The sequence below is a fragment of the Camelus dromedarius genome, chromosome 9, assembly GCF_036321535.1.
Source record: "Camelus dromedarius isolate mCamDro1 chromosome 9, mCamDro1.pat, whole genome shotgun sequence".
In the NCBI taxonomy this organism is placed as follows: domain Eukaryota; kingdom Metazoa; phylum Chordata; class Mammalia; order Artiodactyla; family Camelidae; genus Camelus; species Camelus dromedarius.
The window spans coordinates 20,863,808-20,882,153 of NC_087444.1; the positions used below are offsets into that span (position 1 = coordinate 20,863,808).

At 47.1% G+C, this 18,346-nt stretch overlaps 1 protein-coding gene and 1 long non-coding RNA gene across 2 annotated transcripts in view; one reads left to right on the plus strand and one right to left on the minus strand.

Moving 5' to 3' along the window:
* Positions 1 to 270, minus strand: part of LOC116154706 (uncharacterized) — a 41,207-nt gene extending 40,937 nt beyond the window's left edge. Inside the window, exon 1 of the long non-coding RNA XR_004138643.2 lies at positions 93 to 270. This is a non-coding gene — a long non-coding RNA (uncharacterized LOC116154706). The remainder of the gene's footprint in view (positions 1 to 92) is intronic.
* Positions 271 to 4,754: 4,484 nt separating this feature from the next.
* CD2 (CD2 molecule) lies at positions 4,755 to 18,038 on the plus strand. Its single transcript, XM_010980696.3, has 5 exons — positions 4,755 to 5,012; positions 5,168 to 5,473; positions 9,470 to 9,700; positions 13,828 to 13,950; positions 17,241 to 18,038. Exons 1-5 carry the CDS (start codon positions 4,952 to 4,954, stop codon positions 17,561 to 17,563), a joined length of 1,044 nt encoding a protein of 347 aa, XP_010978998.1. The 5' UTR covers positions 4,755 to 4,951; the 3' UTR covers positions 17,564 to 18,038.
* The last annotated feature ends 308 nt before the right edge of the window (positions 18,039 to 18,346 follow it).

The window sequence follows — 18,346 nt, forward strand, 5'->3', positions numbered from 1 at the left end:
AAGCTTGAGCATGAAGTGTTTGTCCTCTGTCACAAACGTGGAAGCCGAGCTCACCAACATGAACTGAGCGCCCAGATCAGCATAACCAGTACCTGTTGGCTCGAAGCTCCCTTCTCTGAAGCCACGTGGTTACACAGCTGAGATGGCTGATCATACTTCCTTCTCCTCTCTGAGATGTTTACCCCCACAGGGGACTTCCAGGCCGAGCGACTCTCATTTCAGGTACCCAGGCTTCACACAGCAACCATTTCCGTGGGTCGATTCTCTCTTGCTTGCTGAGTGGGTGGGAAACACAAAAGGCAAAGAAAACTCAGTTTCTGCCCCAGAGGAGGTAACTCCTGGCAGAGGACTTGGCTCTCAGAGACGGAGGTCTCCCACCGTGCACCATGCACTGGTGGCTGAGGCCACCTTTGTCAGAACACCCACTCACTGCCTGGTGGTGAGAATAGCCCTGGCCTGATGCTCATGCTGCTTCTGGTGTGACCACCCAGACCCTGCCAGGCTGAATACCAACAGGACTGGGCTGCAAGCAGACATGGGGTGGACTTCCTCATCATCACTGAAGCCACAGCGTACTCAGTTTCAGTACAAAATGCTACATACCTGCCTCCTTTTCCACATTTCTCACCTTATCTTGTGGGAAGCTGTAATAAGGGCACAAGTGGAGGTACCGAGGAGGAAATGGATGCTACAGAGGAGGGTGAGGCTGGACTCAGTGAATCCTAAGTTGAGGGGTACATGAGGTGTGGGAGGCAGAGAGGACTCTGAAGTCTCGGTAGGAAGCAGACAGTGTCCCAGAGGCTGGGGAGTGGGCTGCTGACTTGGATGAGGGGGCCAGGCACACCCTAGAACTTCCCAGGGCTCAGGACCCTCAACAGAAATGCAAAAAGGAGACCAGATCGCTTCCCGAGTTTCCTGCTGCTCTAAAATCTGCCAATTCAAGACATTTGGTTGGTGTGAACTGCCACGGTGTTAATACAACCCGATTCTCGTGAGGGACAGGAATTGGTCCCAGAGCAAAATCTCTGAGATTTTGCTTCTTATTCGCTTCCCTCTAGTCTAGTTCCCCAGGAGTGTTAGTTTGGGTGAGAAGAAGAGGCAGTGATGATAGAGCAGGCGACAGCCCCTGGACGGCAGTGAGGACATGGAGGGAGAAACTGAAATGAGTCAACGGTGGGTTTTCCCTAGCAGCTCACACACACACACGTACATGAAGGCAGGAACCCCACCCACCCTCAGTTCTGGGAGCTTTTACCTAAGTGGGAGGCCCACTTAGAATTAAAAAGAAATCAAATTGAAAAGCAATATATGTTCAATTTAGAAACATTAGAATGGCAAGAAACACCAAGCACAACAGAACCATTGCCATATCCCACCACGCAGAGACCAACACTCTGATGGACATCCTTCCAAAAGACACACACCCAGCACACACTTTTTGACAAACAAAAATGGGATTATATTGTTTATTGTGACCTTCCCCCCCATACTCAGTTTGTCTGTATCATGATTTACTTAACAAATTTTCTCCTCTCAAATGTTTAAATCATCTCCAATTTTGACTTATTAAAAATGCTATAAGGTATAAATTTTTAGTCAAGTCTTATAAGTCTTTCATTATTTCCTTAAGATAAAATGATTTTTGCGGACTTGCTAGGTCAACATAAAAATATCTTTGATGCCTCTGATTCACACGGACAAACTGTCCATCAGAAACTCTACACCTGGTCACATTTCTATGGTCCACAGTCAAGAATGTCTGTTTTTACCATCATCAACCCTGTATATTTTCATTTTTAAAATAAAAGATGAAAAAGGCATCTATGTTAAAATTTATATTTTTGTTTGTTAGTAAATTGACTGCATTTTCATAGGCTTATTGTACAACTGTATTTCTTTTTTTTGTGAATTGTCCCTTTTACGACCTTGACCCAATTTAATATCAAGGTGTCTATCTTTTCTTTCTATATTTACATGAAAAATTTAATTTTAAAGATATTAAACTTTGTTATTTATTTTGTAAATAATTTTCCCCTCTTAGTACTTTGTCTTTTAACATTTTTTAGGGCTTTTTATGTACAAAGGTTTTAAATTTTACATAGATTTTATCGATCCCTTTCTTTGTCAATTTCTGCCCTTAAAGTCAAGCTCCACACTCAGAATTTAGATGTGAGAGGAGCAGGATTATTGTTTCGAAAAGAACAGAGAACTGCTCTCCACTTGCTGCATGGAAACTTAGGAAAACTGTCAGGAAAGCTGAGGCAGGTTACACCACAGCCGTCACCTCACCGTCCGGACCCAGTGTTGAAAGGCTGGAGTTGGCAGCTGGCGAGCAGTTAGCCACTTATAAGCAAGGAAATTAGATGCTAACTGTTTCTCAGGATCTGCATATACTTTTGAAAAAACATGTGTCCTAAGCACCCTTTGTTAAAAGTTTTTTATTACAAAATTAATGTGTTCATTATCAAAATTTCTAACTTCGTAGAAGTTGATAAAGTAAGAAGTCAAAGTTTTCTTTCAGCCTGCTCCAAATCTAAGTCCTGAAAGGGAATCACTGTTAAAAGTTTGGTGTGAATCCTCCCAGACCTTTTGTCTAAGCATACACTATTACATACAGTATAATATATTTTTGCTTTTAGGTCTACTTCATTCATTTTAATTGTTACCCAGTATTTCATAATATGAATATACCATAATTTTAGTTGTTTGAAATTTTTTATTATAAAAAAATGCTACAACAGACATCCTTGAACAGATGTTTTGCACATTTATGCAAATATTTGTATAGGATAGATTTCTCAAATTAAAATTACTAGTTCAAAAATATATATATATTTTAAAGTTTGGTGGAAATTGCCAAATTCCACCCGACGGGAGGTATGGCTTTATGCTCCCTCCAACATTACATGAAGTGCCTGTTTCTCGTTACATTCTTGTCAATAATCTAAATCACTATCTTTTTCTAACTTTGACAATCTGATTGTGAAAATAGTGTTTTATGGCTATAATATATATATTTTGTGATATTTGATGTCTTCTCATACATTTATTATTATTTCTTCTATAAGCTACTCATTTATACCCTTTGCCCATTTTAAAGACTGAGTTTTATTGACCTTATTGACTGACAGGAATAATTTATATATTTTTGATATTAGTAATTTATATATATTGCAAATATTTTCTGTCATGTCTTTTCATTTTGTTCATTTTTACATAGTCAATTGTGCCCATCTTTTCTTTATTACTTTTGCATCTTATAGTATATACAGGCAGGCTTTCTGTACCCAAAGATAGGAAAGTATTTTTCTATACTATTTTTTAAGCACTATAATCTTTTTAACACATAAGATCTTAAAAATTTCTGCCTAATGTCAGAATAGGTAAAATTAAAGTTGTAGGTAAAATTTATGACTGTATTTTTACCAGAATCTTATTAGAAGAATATGCTTATAAATATAGAATTAGAGGGGAAAAGGCAAGTAATCTATGCTTTACATTTTAACAAATGACATAGACACAATGATTATGAACACAGAATATGTATTTGTTAAAGTTCTATCAAATGATTTGCTTTATCATTAACATTGTTTAGAAAGTGTGATGACCCATTTGTGTGACTACTGAATTTTTCTGTATTAATAGAATAAAACTGTCCTATTGGTTTCATGTAAATATACGAAATAAAGCTTTTGAAAAATTTTTAAAAACAGTTTTAACATTTAAAAGTGTAATTCAACTGAACTTTTTTTTTGTGGATGATGTGAGTTAAGGATTTGTCACATGATCATGAGTTTAATAATCTATTGAGGCTTCCTTTTACCCAGTGGTTGAGATCCTATTGCTCTGACTTACTTTTTCATTCCCTGGGCAGCTTTGTGAGAGAGAATATCTGTATTTGCCCCTAAAGTTGAAACAGAAAACAAGCACAGTTTTTAAGATTTTTGCTCACTCTATCCTAAAGAATCATAAAGCTGGAAGTTTACTTTGGAGATCTGTCACTGGGTGTCCCTTTTTTCTGCAGTGGGATCTCTCCCGGCCTCATTTTCTGTTTGCGTCCATCAGCGCATCTCTCTGTATCTCTCCCTGGGTCACACGTTTCTTTTCTCTTTCTTTCTCCCAGTCCTCTCTTGCTTCCTTTTCTCTTCTTAACTCTTCCGTTCCTTAACCATCTATAGTGTTAACCAGCTTAAAATGTTTTTTCGTTGTTCTGGTTGTTTATGGTATTTCATAGCCTCAAAGCATTTTTGGCTTGTTTTGGAACACATTTTTATTTACCTAACTGTGAATTTCAGTATAGTTGTGAAATGTGCACTGAACGTAAGATTTGGGGATTTCAAGCATTTATAGCTGAGGCTCAATTTATATTTGTTTCCCTTCATCACATAAAACAGTTTCAGAACATTTTAGAATGCATTTTGAGAAAGAGGAAAAAAATCCACTTTTGTAATTATTTTGTATGTACACATTTTCCAGTAGTTGTAACCATGCAATAGATAATCGTGGTCTGCTGGCTGTTCACTTATGGACATTCACCCACATTTCTATGTGGTCTTGTGAGGGGCACTGCCACAGAATGGTTAGAAGACGGGCCGTGTGGCTGAATTTGTCTCCTTGTTAACTAAAGGGCGATCCTGCATGGTTTACTTAGACTCTCAGTTCCTCTTCTCTTCGATGGAGGAAATGAACCCCATCTAAGGTCATCATGAGGAGTGAAATATGATAAGGAAACACACACTCATAAACACAGCTGCTTTGGCAAAGGAACACTTGAGCGGGCTTGCTTTCCTGTGTGCTGGCGTGTGTGTGAGCGTGCATCTTCTACGATTACTGTAAAGAAGCAAAGAAGAGAGGCACGTGGTTAAGCTCTCGGGGGTGGATTCCACTGGTCTCACTTCAGTTCCTTTTGTAAAGGGAGCTCAGAATCACAAGAAGGAAACTGACACCAAAGATGAGCCTCGCATGTAACATCTTAGCCAGCTGCCTTCTGCTTTTCACTGTTTCCACTAAAGGTAAGTTGATGTGTGGGTCTCCATTGTCACCATTAGAAACTTTTTTGGAGACCATGAAGTGAGTGGAAGAGGCAAAGAGGTCACAGCCCAGCTTTCCCTGGCAGTGGCTCGCACGACTTCAGTAACTGTCTTTTTTTTTTTTTTTTTTTTAATAGGTGCAGTCTCTGAAAATAAGCAGGTCATCTCTGGTGTCCTGAACCATGACATCAGCCTGGACATTCCTGATTTTCAAATGAGTGATTCTATAGATGACATACAGTGGTCCAGAAGCGGAACCAAGGTCGCACAATTCAAAAGAAACAAGACACCTCAGCAGATAATGGACAGATACATGATATTAACAAATGGGACTCTGAAAATTAAAGATCTGAAGAGCACTGATAGAGACACCTACAAGGTAGCTGTATACGACACACAAGGAAAACACGTGCTGGACAAACTATTCGATTTGAAGATTCTAGGTAAGTGTTTGGTCTCTAAATTCCTCCACCTCAGTATGGGCACTGTTTAGCAGGTTGGGGAATAGCATTTAAGAAATGTCCCTAGCCCTGACTTTGGCCTTGAGGGAGCCTTTAAGGAACTGAATGCTCTCCTCCTGCCTCAGTGCAGGCTCCAGTCCTGTGGGAGAGACGGGTTCCACATGTGGAAATCCACAGCTCATAGACCCTCAAGTCTGCACATCGCAAACTCTCTCTTCCGTGGTTGTGGGATGTGCAGCTGAGTGAAGAATCTGGATGATGATGGTATTAATTAAGGGGAGGGAGATAGATGGGCAGAAGAAAAACGTGACCATTCCAAGTGGACAATGAAGGAGCAAGCTCGATGTGGGGCTGGGGAGGGGAGGCTGGCTGATGACTAGAGGGTCTTCCATCCTGAAAGACAATGTCCAGCCAGGATGTCCTGAAGGAGTAGTTTGTTGTAAGGCAGAAAAGGGCTGGAAATAATGAATTTAAGGATGAATAGCCCTTGTTACTAATCTGCTCAACAACAGCATGATCAAAGGTGGAAGATGGTATTTGCTGATATCTATAGAAAATACACAAGGTGTGGCTTTGTGTGTCTGTGCACGTCCCGGGAGGGCAGGAATGGATAGTGCCAATGGATGTTTGAAGACTAGCCAGGGCGCTGCTGTTCTCATCCAAGTGAAGTAGGGAGGACCTGCTGGGTGATTCTTAATTCAGGCTTCACGTTAGAATCAACTGAGGTGCTATTCACGTTACCAGTGCTAGGTCCTAACCCAGACCAATTAAATTAGGGTTCCTTGGTATGGGGCCCGGGGCATCGCAGGCGCTAAACTCCCCAGGTAATTTTAATGCGCAGCCAGAGCTGACAGCCACTGGCCTAGACTAAAGGGTGCCAGTAAAACGCCTGAAGAATGATTACACTGAGAAAGGATGAACAAAGCGTCTTGAGCTTGGGAGAGAGGGAAGGGAAGTGGGAGTGGAGTGACTTGGAAGCCACAAATTCAGGGGACACTAGGCAAGGCTTGGATCGGAAGTGAGAAGAGGAAGCTGTGCTTCACTTGGAGAAGAAAGCAGGAACCCCAGCATAGGCACGAGCCAGGGATTCAGCGAGCAAATAAACACTTCTGTGCTTCACACAGAAAATGCTGCCAAAGAGGGGGCCCCGCCTCCTACCTAGGGTCACCTCCGGCCCTGCTCTCAGCACTTGGACCTGACAGCAGGCCCACTGCAACGATCACAGACACTGTCAGCTCCCCTGCAAGCAATAGCTTTCCACACCCTAGTCCCGCGGCAGAAGGGAGCGCGCGTTCCAGAAATGGGGCGGGCGAGACAGAATGGAGCCAGAGGGGCCTCTGCGTGTGGGCTCTGGGAACCGCGGCTGGCATGACTTCTGCCAGCACGGACTCGAGGGTCTGGTTTTGAGCTTGAGCCTCACACCCGTGCTTCGTTCGGCAGTGCTGTGAGAATAACGGCTACTGGCGAGGTGTCAGGTGCTTTGCTACGTGATCTTATTTGAGGTTCCCAACAATTCTGAGAGGTCGCTGTTATTACCCCCTTATTATCTATAAGGGAACGGAAGTGGCCTGACAGGAGCAAAGTCGGGGCCCAAACCCAAAGTTGTGTTCAGCAAGGATAGTGACACCCCTCCCCACCCCAAACAGCTTCACTGAGATGTAATTCACGTACCATAAAATTCACCCCTTTAAAGTGTGTGAGTCCATGGCTTTTAGCATATTCACAGGGTTGTGCAACCATTACCACAGTCAATTTTAGAATGTTTTCATGACCTCAAAAATAAACCCTCACTCCTTGGCCAAAAGATGGAGATCATTCCATGACAGGATAGCCACCTTGCTGTGTGTGTGTGTGTCCAGCATTCAATATGCAGTCCGATCACTGTTACTTGCCGCATGGTCTTGGATAAATTCCCTGTGTGCTCTGAGTCTAACTTTCATAAAAATAAGTCTATGGGATGTTCAGGGGGACAGGACTTCAGGGAAACACTTAGCATAGGTGCCTCGGGCACCTGGGATGCAATCGTGCTTCCTCAGTGTAATGCTGTCTGCCATCTCTTTGTTCCTGCATGCTGCTCAGACTCCAATCTGGGCACCCACAACCCCTTAACAAGGGAACACTGCCGCCAACTGAAGAGGCAGTGGAAGGCTCCTTAAAAGCAGATGTTAGTAGAGAAGGCGTTGGTCCTGGCAACCTGGAGTTAAGGATTCTCACCTATGAGATGTGCTCGCTTGATTGAAGCACGCCTCTTGTAGGAAGCTATCTCACAGAAAGGGTGTATACAAATGTATGACTTTGACAGGCTGCTCATCCCTGGGTGGTTTATATCAGTGAAATGCTGGAAGGGATTTTAAAGTCCCCAGCAGTTAGAAACTTATTAACTAAATGAAGAATATATTATTTAAGAAGATGGTGGCGATGTGTATTTCTTGGTGTTTATAATGGAAAGAATTTCAAAATAGATCAGTAAAGGGAAAAAAAGGCAGACAAACAATATGATCCAGTTTTAGTTTTTAAGACATTTATGTGCATGTGTGCATAGAAAACATTTGCTAAAGAGATACATCAGAACTTTAAGAATTGTTGACTCTGGGTAGTAGAATAGCAAATGATTTTAAGTCTTCTTGAAATTTTGGGGGTATTTTTATCAATTTGTACAGTGATGTCACTCTTATAAGTAGTATTTCCATTTTGAAGAGACAAGTAAATGCCTTGGCTCAACTCCTAGACTCTCCACTGACCCTGTCTTGTTGTAGGATGATGTTTTTCCACCCTCTTCATTCTGGGTCACTCTGAGTTCTGGGATAGGAAGAAAACTTAATTTCTGCATGCCTGTATATTGGGAAAGAGATGGAATTTGGTGGGAAAGTTCATGGGGAAGACATTGTTGTCTGGGAGTCATGGAGGGAGGGAATCACCAAAAAAAAGAAAAAAACTTATGTATTTGCATAATGAATGGAAAGACACTGAATGAGAAAGGTGGCAAGTCTGGGGACAGAGAGGAAAGGATGAGAAAAGAATGAGCTGACTGGACAGCTCGGAGGTGGTAAAGAAGGATCTGGACCCTCCCCAACTGATGCCAAGGCCACGGCCTTGTCTTTTGTGATGCAGCCTTCTAACAGTATTGTGTCAGGAGAGGCAAGGAGTGCACGATTGTGGCTGTAACAACTACCACCAGTATCGTCGGTATGATCAACGTGCCAGGGCTGTGTCACATGTCGTCCCTGTTGTGACAGGTGGGGGATGTCCTTCTCATCCTTCTCCTATGAATGAGCTCGGTGGGGTGCAGGGTGTGGCCGAGCAGCTTTGGGAGGCTGGAGGGGCTCTCTCCCCTCGGCCTCAGAGCTTGAACTGCACACCTGGCCCCTGCTCCCAGGACCCTGCTGGGGGAGGGGGTTTTCATTTGTGACCAAGGCCTCAGGCCACACGCGTACCAATTCCTCAAGGTCAAGCTCCCAGCTGCACTAGATGCACTGCCCACCCAGCCGCCAGTCCCGCATCCTAGGACCTGAGAATAAGGGGATCGGGTGTGGTAAACCCTTTACCCATAGTACTGACCACGGACTTGGAAAAGTGGGCTCCTCTCCTGACTTCCCATTTATCAGTGTGTACACTTGGACCATCCATTTAACCTCAGAGCCTTGGGCACTTCATCTGTAAACAGGAAGGAAAACATTGGCCTCTCTGTTCCTTAGAATAATGTGATCATACGTGTGGACACATTTTAAGATATAAAATACCACATAAATATTTGAAATGACTTTTTTTTTACTAATATATCTATAAACTATCGGAAATAAACGTGTTCTGAATGTGCCGTATAAATAAAATAGAATAGAAATGACTGTTGACAATAGCTAGGGGTCTTTGAAATTGTTTCCTGGCCCCAAACTCACTCACTTTCCCCTGTATAAACAGGTACATCTTTTACAATCTATAAATTGCCTAGTATGAGTTGGATCTTTATTTTTGTTTCAGAGATGGTCTCAAAACCAGTGATCTCCTGGAGTTGTACCAACAGAACCCTGATCTGTGAGGCAGCAAGAGTAAATGGCTCTAAATTAGAACTGTACATAAATGAGTCCAAGGTCAGGGAAGATCAGCAGATCATCAAATACAAGTGGAACACCAAATGGAAAGCATCCGTCAAGTGCGTGTCAAGTAACGAAGTCAGCAAGGAAACGAACGCGATGCCCATCAGGTGTTCAGGTGTGTAGTGGGCACTGGGCAGACACCTTAAGTTCACTTCACAAACACAGCCTTCCAGGCCCACAGCAGCGGACTGCTCCAGGGCACGGGTGCTTGAGCTGGGAGGCAGCCTTGGCTCAGGATGAGACCTGAAAGTATACCTCTTTCCCCTGGAACCCTTCAAGGGACGCCTTAGAGGAGAGAGGAGTTAGTGTTCTGGGGTTACCCATCTTGGGAGTCCTCCCACCGAGCGCAATTTAAACTCAGGCAACTCAGAAGATTCTCTTCTAGAAGAAAGAATTGTCAAATGGGAGAGATAAACGAGCTGAAAAGTTTATCTCCTACAGAGATAAACTTCCCAGAGAGGCAAACTGACTTGCCCATGATCCCTCGGCTAGTCAGTGACTATGACTGTGACTCCTAGGGCAACGATGGAGAAGGGAGCAAAAAAGACTGCTTTCTGGATGGGAGATGGCCAGCACCTCCTATCAGAGACGGGGGGCAGAAAGGTTGTGGAAACCCTGGGAGTTAGGGGCTTGGGGAGAGGAAGAGCTTGAGGGCAGGGAGGACAGTGAACCAGTGTAGGAATGCTCTCCCTGCCTCAGAGCAGACAGCCTGGCGTTGGTGCCAGCACCAGGAAATCCTGACTCCAGGACCAGTTCTTCTTCCCTGGACCCCCAGCTTGGCACGACCCCCAGAAATAATTTTTGGGAGGCAGCCTGATGTAGAACTCAGCTCTGGGTTGGGAGCCAGAAGCCTAGACTTCTATCCTGGTCTGTCCAAATGGAACAGATGACCTGGACAGAGTTTCTGCCCGTCTCTAGGCTTCAGCCTTCTGGTCCACACAGAAGACAAGCCCTATGAACCCCAAGAGGTCACTCATCTGATACGCTGCGATTATTTTTCCAATGCTGTCTTGTCAGTCCCCTTGAAGCAAAACTGAACAAAAAATAGTTATTTGGCCAGAGGCCCTGAGTTTCTACAGCGACTATGTCTGGTCAGTGACCCTAGGGAGCAGCCCGAGCTAGTGTGAAGTCAGAATTAAGGCTTTTTTATGCACATTCTGAGTAAGTTACCAGCTGCTGCATAACAAATGACCCCATATTTAGCGGCTTAAAACATCCAGCAGTTATTGTCTCGCAGGTTTGGTGAGACCTGAATCTGGGAGTGATTTAGTGGGATGGTTCTGGCTCAGTCTTCCCCGAAGCTGCAGTCAAGATACTGGCAGGGGCTGCAGCCACATCCGTCAGGTGCAGGCACTACTGGGGGGGGGGGGCACTAGGCCGCCTCCCAGTGTGGTAGCAGCTCCCCTCAGAGCAGCCAGAGCGAGAGTGACAGCAAGTGCTCGAGACAAAAGCCATGGTCTTTTACAGCTTAATCTCAGGAGCGGAAGAGATCCTGTCACTTCTGCTGTGTTCTGTCCACGAGCAGTCACTCAGGAAGGCCAGCCCATGTTCAGTCGGGGGGGGGGGGGGATTGCACCCAGCGGGAAGGACCAGGAGGCTGGGATCAATGGGGACCCTCCTAGGGTCTGCCCGTCACACACTTAGAGCAGCATGCCCTCACCTCCTGTTCGTCCACCTGTCATCCCTGTGTCCCCCCCACACCGCGTCACTACGACACAGTGAATGAACGGCCCCTTCTCGACTACTCAAGCTCTTGTCCCCTTTCAGGATGCCCTTGATTAGAGTTGCCAGATTTAGCAAATAAAAAGGCAGTGTAAATGTTCCAAATGTTGCGTGGGACATACTTATACTTAAAATTATTCATTGTTTAATTCAGACTTAGCTGGGCATCCTGTGTATTTTAGCTGCCAACCCTACTCCATGTTTACTTTAATTAGATCCCAACAGTTGGAAAAAAAAAAAAAAGAATGCGCACACAGTAGGGCTGGACGGAGGGAGGAAGGGCTTTGAAGGAAGCCGAGGTTTGACGCCTAGAACCTTCAAGTCCCTTATTCTGTGGGGCAGAGTGGAGCTAGCCTGAGAAACAGCCACTAGACAGATGGGAGGAATACTTAGGGGGAGGCTGGGGAGGACGAGGCTGCTCCTGAGGACCCTTAAAGGTTTTCATCCTAAAAGGCCAAGGCCAGGGAGAGGGTACAGCTCAGTGGTAGAGTGTGTGCTTACATGCACGAGGTCCTGGGTTCAATCCCCAGCACTTCCATTACAATAAACAAACAAACAAACAAACAAACAAACAAACAAATCTAATTACCCCCCCAACAAACCAAAACAAAAAGTGAATAAATAAAATATTTTTAAAAGTAAAAATAAAAGGCCGAGGTCAAGGCAGAGAGGACGATGACAAGACTTAACCACTTGGCTCAGAAGAGACGAGTATGAACTTAGAAGCAAAATACCAGGGTGAAGGCACAGGTCTGGACACCCAGGAAGGACTCCCCCATGTAAATTCACGGGCACGTTATCTCCAAGGAGGAGTCCAGGAAGGAGTGTGGCTGGATTTAGCGACTGTGAGAACACAGTTTTGAATGACAGAGCCACAGCTGCCTCCGTCCAAGACACACTGGATCGTCCCCCACAGAAAGCACCCGGAGGGCCTGGCTGGACACACCTGTGACCAGACTGTGTCCTACATTCCCCAGGGTGCCCAGATAAGGGTTTGGTCACCCTGTCTGTGGACTCAGAGAAGACGAGCAAGTGGCTGCATGGCTTAGCCCGATGCTCCCAACTTGTCCGAGGCCGGCCCTGGGCCCCCCAGCCCTCTGGGCCAGACCCCGGGAAGTCCTCGGCTCAGCCCGAGGCGGCCGCCATCGGCCCTGGCCCTTCCTGCGAGCAGGCAGAGCCTAAGGGACCCCCCTTCCGTTCCCTGCCTAGCTTCACAGAAGGTTAGGATTATGCCTGTTTCTCTAGGGGAAGCCCCTTCATCCACAGCGCATAGAGAGGCTGTGTCTCTGGGTCAGAGAGAGACCTGGGAAAGAAAGCAAGGATCGACAAACCACTGCCGTCGGAACATCTGTGTAGCTGGGTTTCTGAGCCTCTGGCTTGCTCCTGGGCCGGCCTGGCTTCACGTGCAACAGCATCTTCCTAGGAACGTTTGGCCAGAGAAGGGTTTCCCTGTGACTCCGAGCTGAGCTCCATTTGTTCTCCAGATGTACGAGCACCCTGACCCATGCCCCCAGCTGATGCCTCTCTGATTGCTGTTGACTCACAAAGGGGCAGGCGGCCCAGCACCCCTCCCGGGAAGCAGCTCCCAGAAACGCCGGTGCACAGAGCTGTAGTCAGAGCAGGCCCTTGTCTTCGCGTGTAGTTTTACAGTTTACAAAGCACTTTCACATTCATTATCTGATTGACTTCCAACAGTCACCTGTGATCTAAGAGCATGATCTCCGTTTTTCAAAGAAAGGAACAGGCTCAGAGAGGTAGAATAACTTGCCAAAAGTCACACAGCTCTTGTCTAGTAGAGCCTGCACTCAGAGCCATTTCTCTTAACACAAAGTCATTGTTATCCTCATTGCATTAGGGCAACTGAAGGTCTGTGGGCTGACGGTCTAGTCAACACCTGCTGCTAACTCACTGTGTGTCTGAGTTTCTCTCACAGTTTGGGGAAAATCTGTGGTCAGAGAGCTGGGCTGGACACATGAAACATGTCCCCCAAGTCTTTGGAAACTGTCTGGTCAAGAGGGTGAGGAAAAAAATCATGCTGTAGGAGGGCAGCCAGAAATGAAGCTGGATAAATAGTTCAGGAACATGGAGATGAGGGGCTGCTTAAAGGAATCACACAGGAAAGGACACAGTGTGGCCTCAGGCAACTCATCCTCCCTCTCTGGGCCTTGTCTGCAAAGCTAGAGGTGACACTAGTCTCTAAACTCTTTCTCAGATCTAAACTTCTGTGACGTTCTCCCTGATAGGGGGCAGGGGACAGCGCCTTGGCACATGAAGAATCAGGCATCTCTGGTCCAGGAGAGCAGTCCTCCAAGGAGCCTTTGGAGGGGCTTAGCCTGGACCCGGTGCCCCTTCAGGCAGTGACAGAATCCACCAGCCTCCGTGAGCTTGGCCTCTGTGAGAGTAGAAGTCACATTGAGCTCTTTTATCTGAACGGCAGGAGGAAAGAGTCCTTGGCCAGAGCAGAGAAATGGCCCTCTGCCCAGGACCACCCCTTCCATCCCACGTCCATTCCTCTTGCAGAGAAAGGTCTGGATATCTATCTCATCATTGGCATTTGCGGAGGAGGCACCGTCTTCCTTGTCTTTGTGGCACTACTCATTTTCTACATCAGCAAGAGGAAAAAACAGAGCCGTAGGAGAAACGGTAAGCTCCCCCCTGCCGTCCCCCTGCAGGCCCGCGTGAAATCCCCGTGGAAACAACTCATGGGGCTGGCGCTCAGAGTCTGGAAAGAAAATAATGGAGACGGGTAGTTTCAGAATGTCAGGGCTGTAACTGGCGGTTACAATTTGTTCCATTTTGTGGTTAGCTTGATTTTTGAAAAACAAATTCTCGGTGGTGACAATGTGGGAGCTTTGAGAAGCTGAATCCAGGCGGCCTCACTGGAATCCACCACCTGAGGCTGACTCAGTGTGAGGCTCTGTGGACAGATTTCCAGTGAACCACGTATATCTACGTGGGCAAAAAGATTAGCTTCAAAACTCCATTTCCATGAACAAACATCTCGTCCTCTCCTGAGGGGGTGGCCGAGATGTGTTGAGGACCAAGCTCCTGGGAATACAGGTAAAATTTCAGGGCACCGGGGACTCACAGGAATACATTTGTTCCCAAACTGGATGTTAATACCCCTTTCCAATTGGTTCCGAGGGGGTATGTTAGGGCTGCAAGTGTTTCTTCCTTGAATCAGGCCTGACAACCCACCAAGAATGAAAATGTTATGTTCATAAGTGGGGAGCTGGCTCAAGGGGTATCCAGGCCAACCAAGGCAGCATGTTTGGATAATGGTGTTCTTGTGCTGGGACAATGGCGGGGGTGCTGGGACCCCATGTTGCAGCTGGGTCCTTCAAGTGTTGCCCAGCCATCATCAGGACATGCGGCCAGGTGGGCAGGTCCCTCAGGTTCTGTGCAAGTTCCCATTCACAGCAGGACTGGGTCCCCTACACGGGGTCTCTCCCAGGAGCAGGCCCAGTGTGTCCCTGCCAGCTGCCTCCGGGACCACCCAAAGAATGACCTGGTCTGAACCTCCCCAGGCAGTGGTGGCCTTGAACCACCTTTGGCTCTGGCTTCCTCAAATTAGACATCTTTCCCCAGGTCTCTTTCAGGCCACTGCCCCTCCGCCTCATGTCCCGCTACACCCCTGCCCCCAGCATGGCCCCACGCTTCCACCACCGTCTCACACACACTCTCCGCTCCAGGGGAACAGAATTGTTGGTGGAGACCCATCGGCACCCACAGCCTCCTCACTTCTGGGCCCTGCTCTGGCAGTTCGCGGCCCCCCATCCCCCTGCAGAGGCTCTTTCCTTCTCTGCCTAATGGTCAAAGATCACGCATCCTTCCAAGGTGGACCTTGCATGTCACCTAAGACAAGGCAATCTCTACTTTCACCAGGCTGACTGGCCAGCGTGATGATTGGCTCAAGTTGACAAAGCAGTTGGCTGTACCAGGCACTGATCTCTGTAATATATTTATATTATATATATATTTCTTTATATTCATTATCTCACTCAACTTTCTGAGTGACCTTATGAGATAGATAATATTCATTCAGACACAGAAGTTTAATTCAATGAGGTCAAACGATGTGCCCCAAATTCTACGGCCAGGAGGCTGAGTTAGGATGAGGGTAAGGTGAACCTGGAGCTCAGGGTGCAAAACTTGAGGATATCTTCCCCCTCAGAGTTGACCCTGCCCTTGCACAACCCCAGGAGTTAGGCCTTCTTTGGTTTTGTGCCCTGGGCGCCTGCTTGCTTCAATCTAGTCCTGGCCCAGGGCTGAGTAACCAGGAGATATGGGGAGGGAGGAGAGCACTGAGGTTGGAGCAATTCCACGAAGCAGCCATGTGGGCAGGGGCTGAAGTTGCAGGCATGGGCTTCCAAGTCCCCCGTCCTGCTCTGACCCGGCAGGCTGCACAGAGCCAAGCCAGCCTGAGGCCTCAGCCAGTTGGCCACACCCCGCTCCTCCAAGAACTCATGGGGCTCTTTGTCTGCACCTCTCTGGTGGCCCTGGGTCCTCACCAGAGACTGACATTGTGATTCGCAGTCTCGGGTCATTGCAGCCACTTGCTTGGCTTCCTAAGGACAATGCTTGTGTCTGAGCCATCACTGCCACTTAGCAACGGCACCTAACACCTAGAAGATGGGGGGAAAATGTTCAAAAACCAAATGAACAAAACAGTGGGTGAACAGAAGAGTAAGCAAACGGCCAGCCCAAGCTTGCCGTATGGAGATGCAAAAGGACCGCCCGCTGCCCTGCAGCTGGGAACTGGGATTGCCAGAGCCCTCTCCGGGGCCTCCTGGCCTGACCTCTGCTACCTGGAGGCACCAAAGGTGGCACAGAAACTGTTTCTCCCTTTCTGTGCATTTTACTTTTGTGCTTCGAGCACACCAGCCTCTCCACATCAAAACCACAACGTTTGACTTTGAGTCTTCAGATTTAAAGCCCCCAGGCCTGGATTTCTAGCAGTTGAAAGAGGCCGTCTGAACTGGCATTAGCACCCAAAGTTGCAGGACGATGCTCAGAGCGGGCGTGTGCTTCCTAAGTCTCACACCCCTGCACCAACGTGAGCGGCGGTTCATGCACCCCGGGAGAGCCCCTCTTCCGAGCTTTCTCCGGAGCACTGCAATGATGGCTTTGGGCACAGGGACCAGATTACCCAACCTGTAGCCCAACGGAGGCCAGAGGGCCAGCGGGCCAGCGGGAACCTCCAGGCTTAGAGCATCTGAGAATCTACACAGATTTCCTGTGTCATTTTAAAACAGCAAAGGAAAAATTGCATTACTGTGAGTCGTGGGCCTGTCTTCATGGACTGCCATCACAGAAAGCAGAAAATCCCAGAGGGGTGACCAGAGGAGGAATTCTTTTCTTTCCAAGCCCAAGAGGACTGCGCTTGCTTATGAATTTCTGGGAAACTATTGTTTCTAAGAACTAAAAACTCCTTGCATATAACCCAACCCCTCACCAGAATGAATGTGGGTCACATTACAGGAGAACTGGGGGAAAGGCAGATCTAACAGAAAGACCCACCTGAAGGCAGGTAGTTGACAATGTCTTCTCTGACTACTTAGGTCCCATGACAAGGGCTAGAACCCTGAGGTGCTCTCAAGGTGTGGCCCCTGGGGTGACTTGGAGTCAGGGCTCTGGGGTCTGGGTGCCCACTTTGTTCTCGAGAGACCTAAAGCCTTTCACACATCTCGCCTTTGGCTCCCTGAGTTCTCTAAAGCCTTGGACTCTCACTCTCCCTTGATGGTGGGCATTTCTGTCTCCCCTGCAAGACCTGGAATCTCTGGAGGGTAGAGGTGGCTTCTGCTTCCTCATCGCGTGCACCAGAGTAGCTGGCATGACACCTTGTACATAGAAGGCATGCTCAGTAAATAGTTGCATTGATCTTGATCATATCTTTCCAAGAAAACTCTTCAGAGGTTTTTTTATTGTTGCAGATGAGGAGCTGGAGACAGGAGTGAACAGAGTGACCCCCGCCGAGGAAAGGGGACGGAAGTCCTACCAAATTCCAGGTTCAACTCCTCCAAATCCAGCCATGTCCCAAACTCCTCCAACACCTGGCCATCGTCCCCAAACACCTGCTCATCGCCCCCAGGCACCTGCTCATCGTCCCGGGCCTCCTGGCCCCCGTGTCCAGCACGCACAGAAAAAGAGGCCTCCTCCTACCCCAGGAACACAAGGTCACCAGCAAAAAGGCCCTCCCCTCCCCAAGCCTCGAGTTCAATCTAAACCTCTCCGTGAAGCCGAAGAAAACGTGTAACTGTCTCCTGACTCAGTTGTCACCTTCTTCTAATGAAAAGCAATAGGAATGGTCCTTTCTCGGAGAAGGCACTGTGGAATTTCTCCACTCCAGATGTGCATGCCCGCACTTCCATCACGGGTGTTCTATGAGTAGACCCTGATCGCCAGCTCCCAAGCTCAGGAGCCACTATCATGTCTGCACCTTCTGACTCAGCCACGTGATCTGACGTCTGGCATCTCTGGCCTCCACACAGACCTCTACCACACCAGGAAGAGAAAAATAAAAATGCAAATATTAGGATGATCAGTGACTGAGTACAAAATCCTAGAGATCGCCTCAGACCACGTGCAGGTGTCAGATGTCAAGCGGTCGCTGTGCCTGTGTCTCCCTGCGAGCAGCCTGCCTGTTTGGGACACTATTGGGTTTCTTATGTGCCTGATGGACAGCTGCTCACTGTCTCAGGAATAGAAGTGAAATAAAAGCCTTGACTTGACCCCAGTGTTTACTCATTGTTAGAAAGGAGCCCAGCATCCAGCTGCTGAATGCAAAAGAGACTGGTTAGTGGGGTGTGACAGCAGGATCAAATTGGGTCACCCCAATTTAACTGGGCCACCTTAATCCCCACTAGAACAACCAGACTCCACTCCCCAGGTCTCAGCTGCAAAGCTGGACCCACAACCTATTGGTAGATTTATATAATGAATTGAAATCTTTATGAGCAAACTTCAACGAGAAACACCAGAAACCATAACTGTTTGGGTCTCATTTCCTTGACTGCTCAGACGTGATCACAGTGATCTG

Coding starts and splice junctions, on each gene's coding strand:
- CD2 (XM_010980696.3), top strand. CDS start 4,952: ATGAGCCTCGCATGTAACATCTTAGCCAGCTGCCTTCTGCTTTTCACT. Junction 5,474..9,469: donor ATTCGATTTGAAGATTCTAG/GTAAGTGTTTGG, acceptor TTTTTGTTTCAG/AGATGGTCTCAAAACCAGTG. Junction 13,951..17,240: donor ACAGAGCCGTAGGAGAAACG/GTAAGCTCCCCC, acceptor TTATTGTTGCAG/ATGAGGAGCTGGAGACAGGA.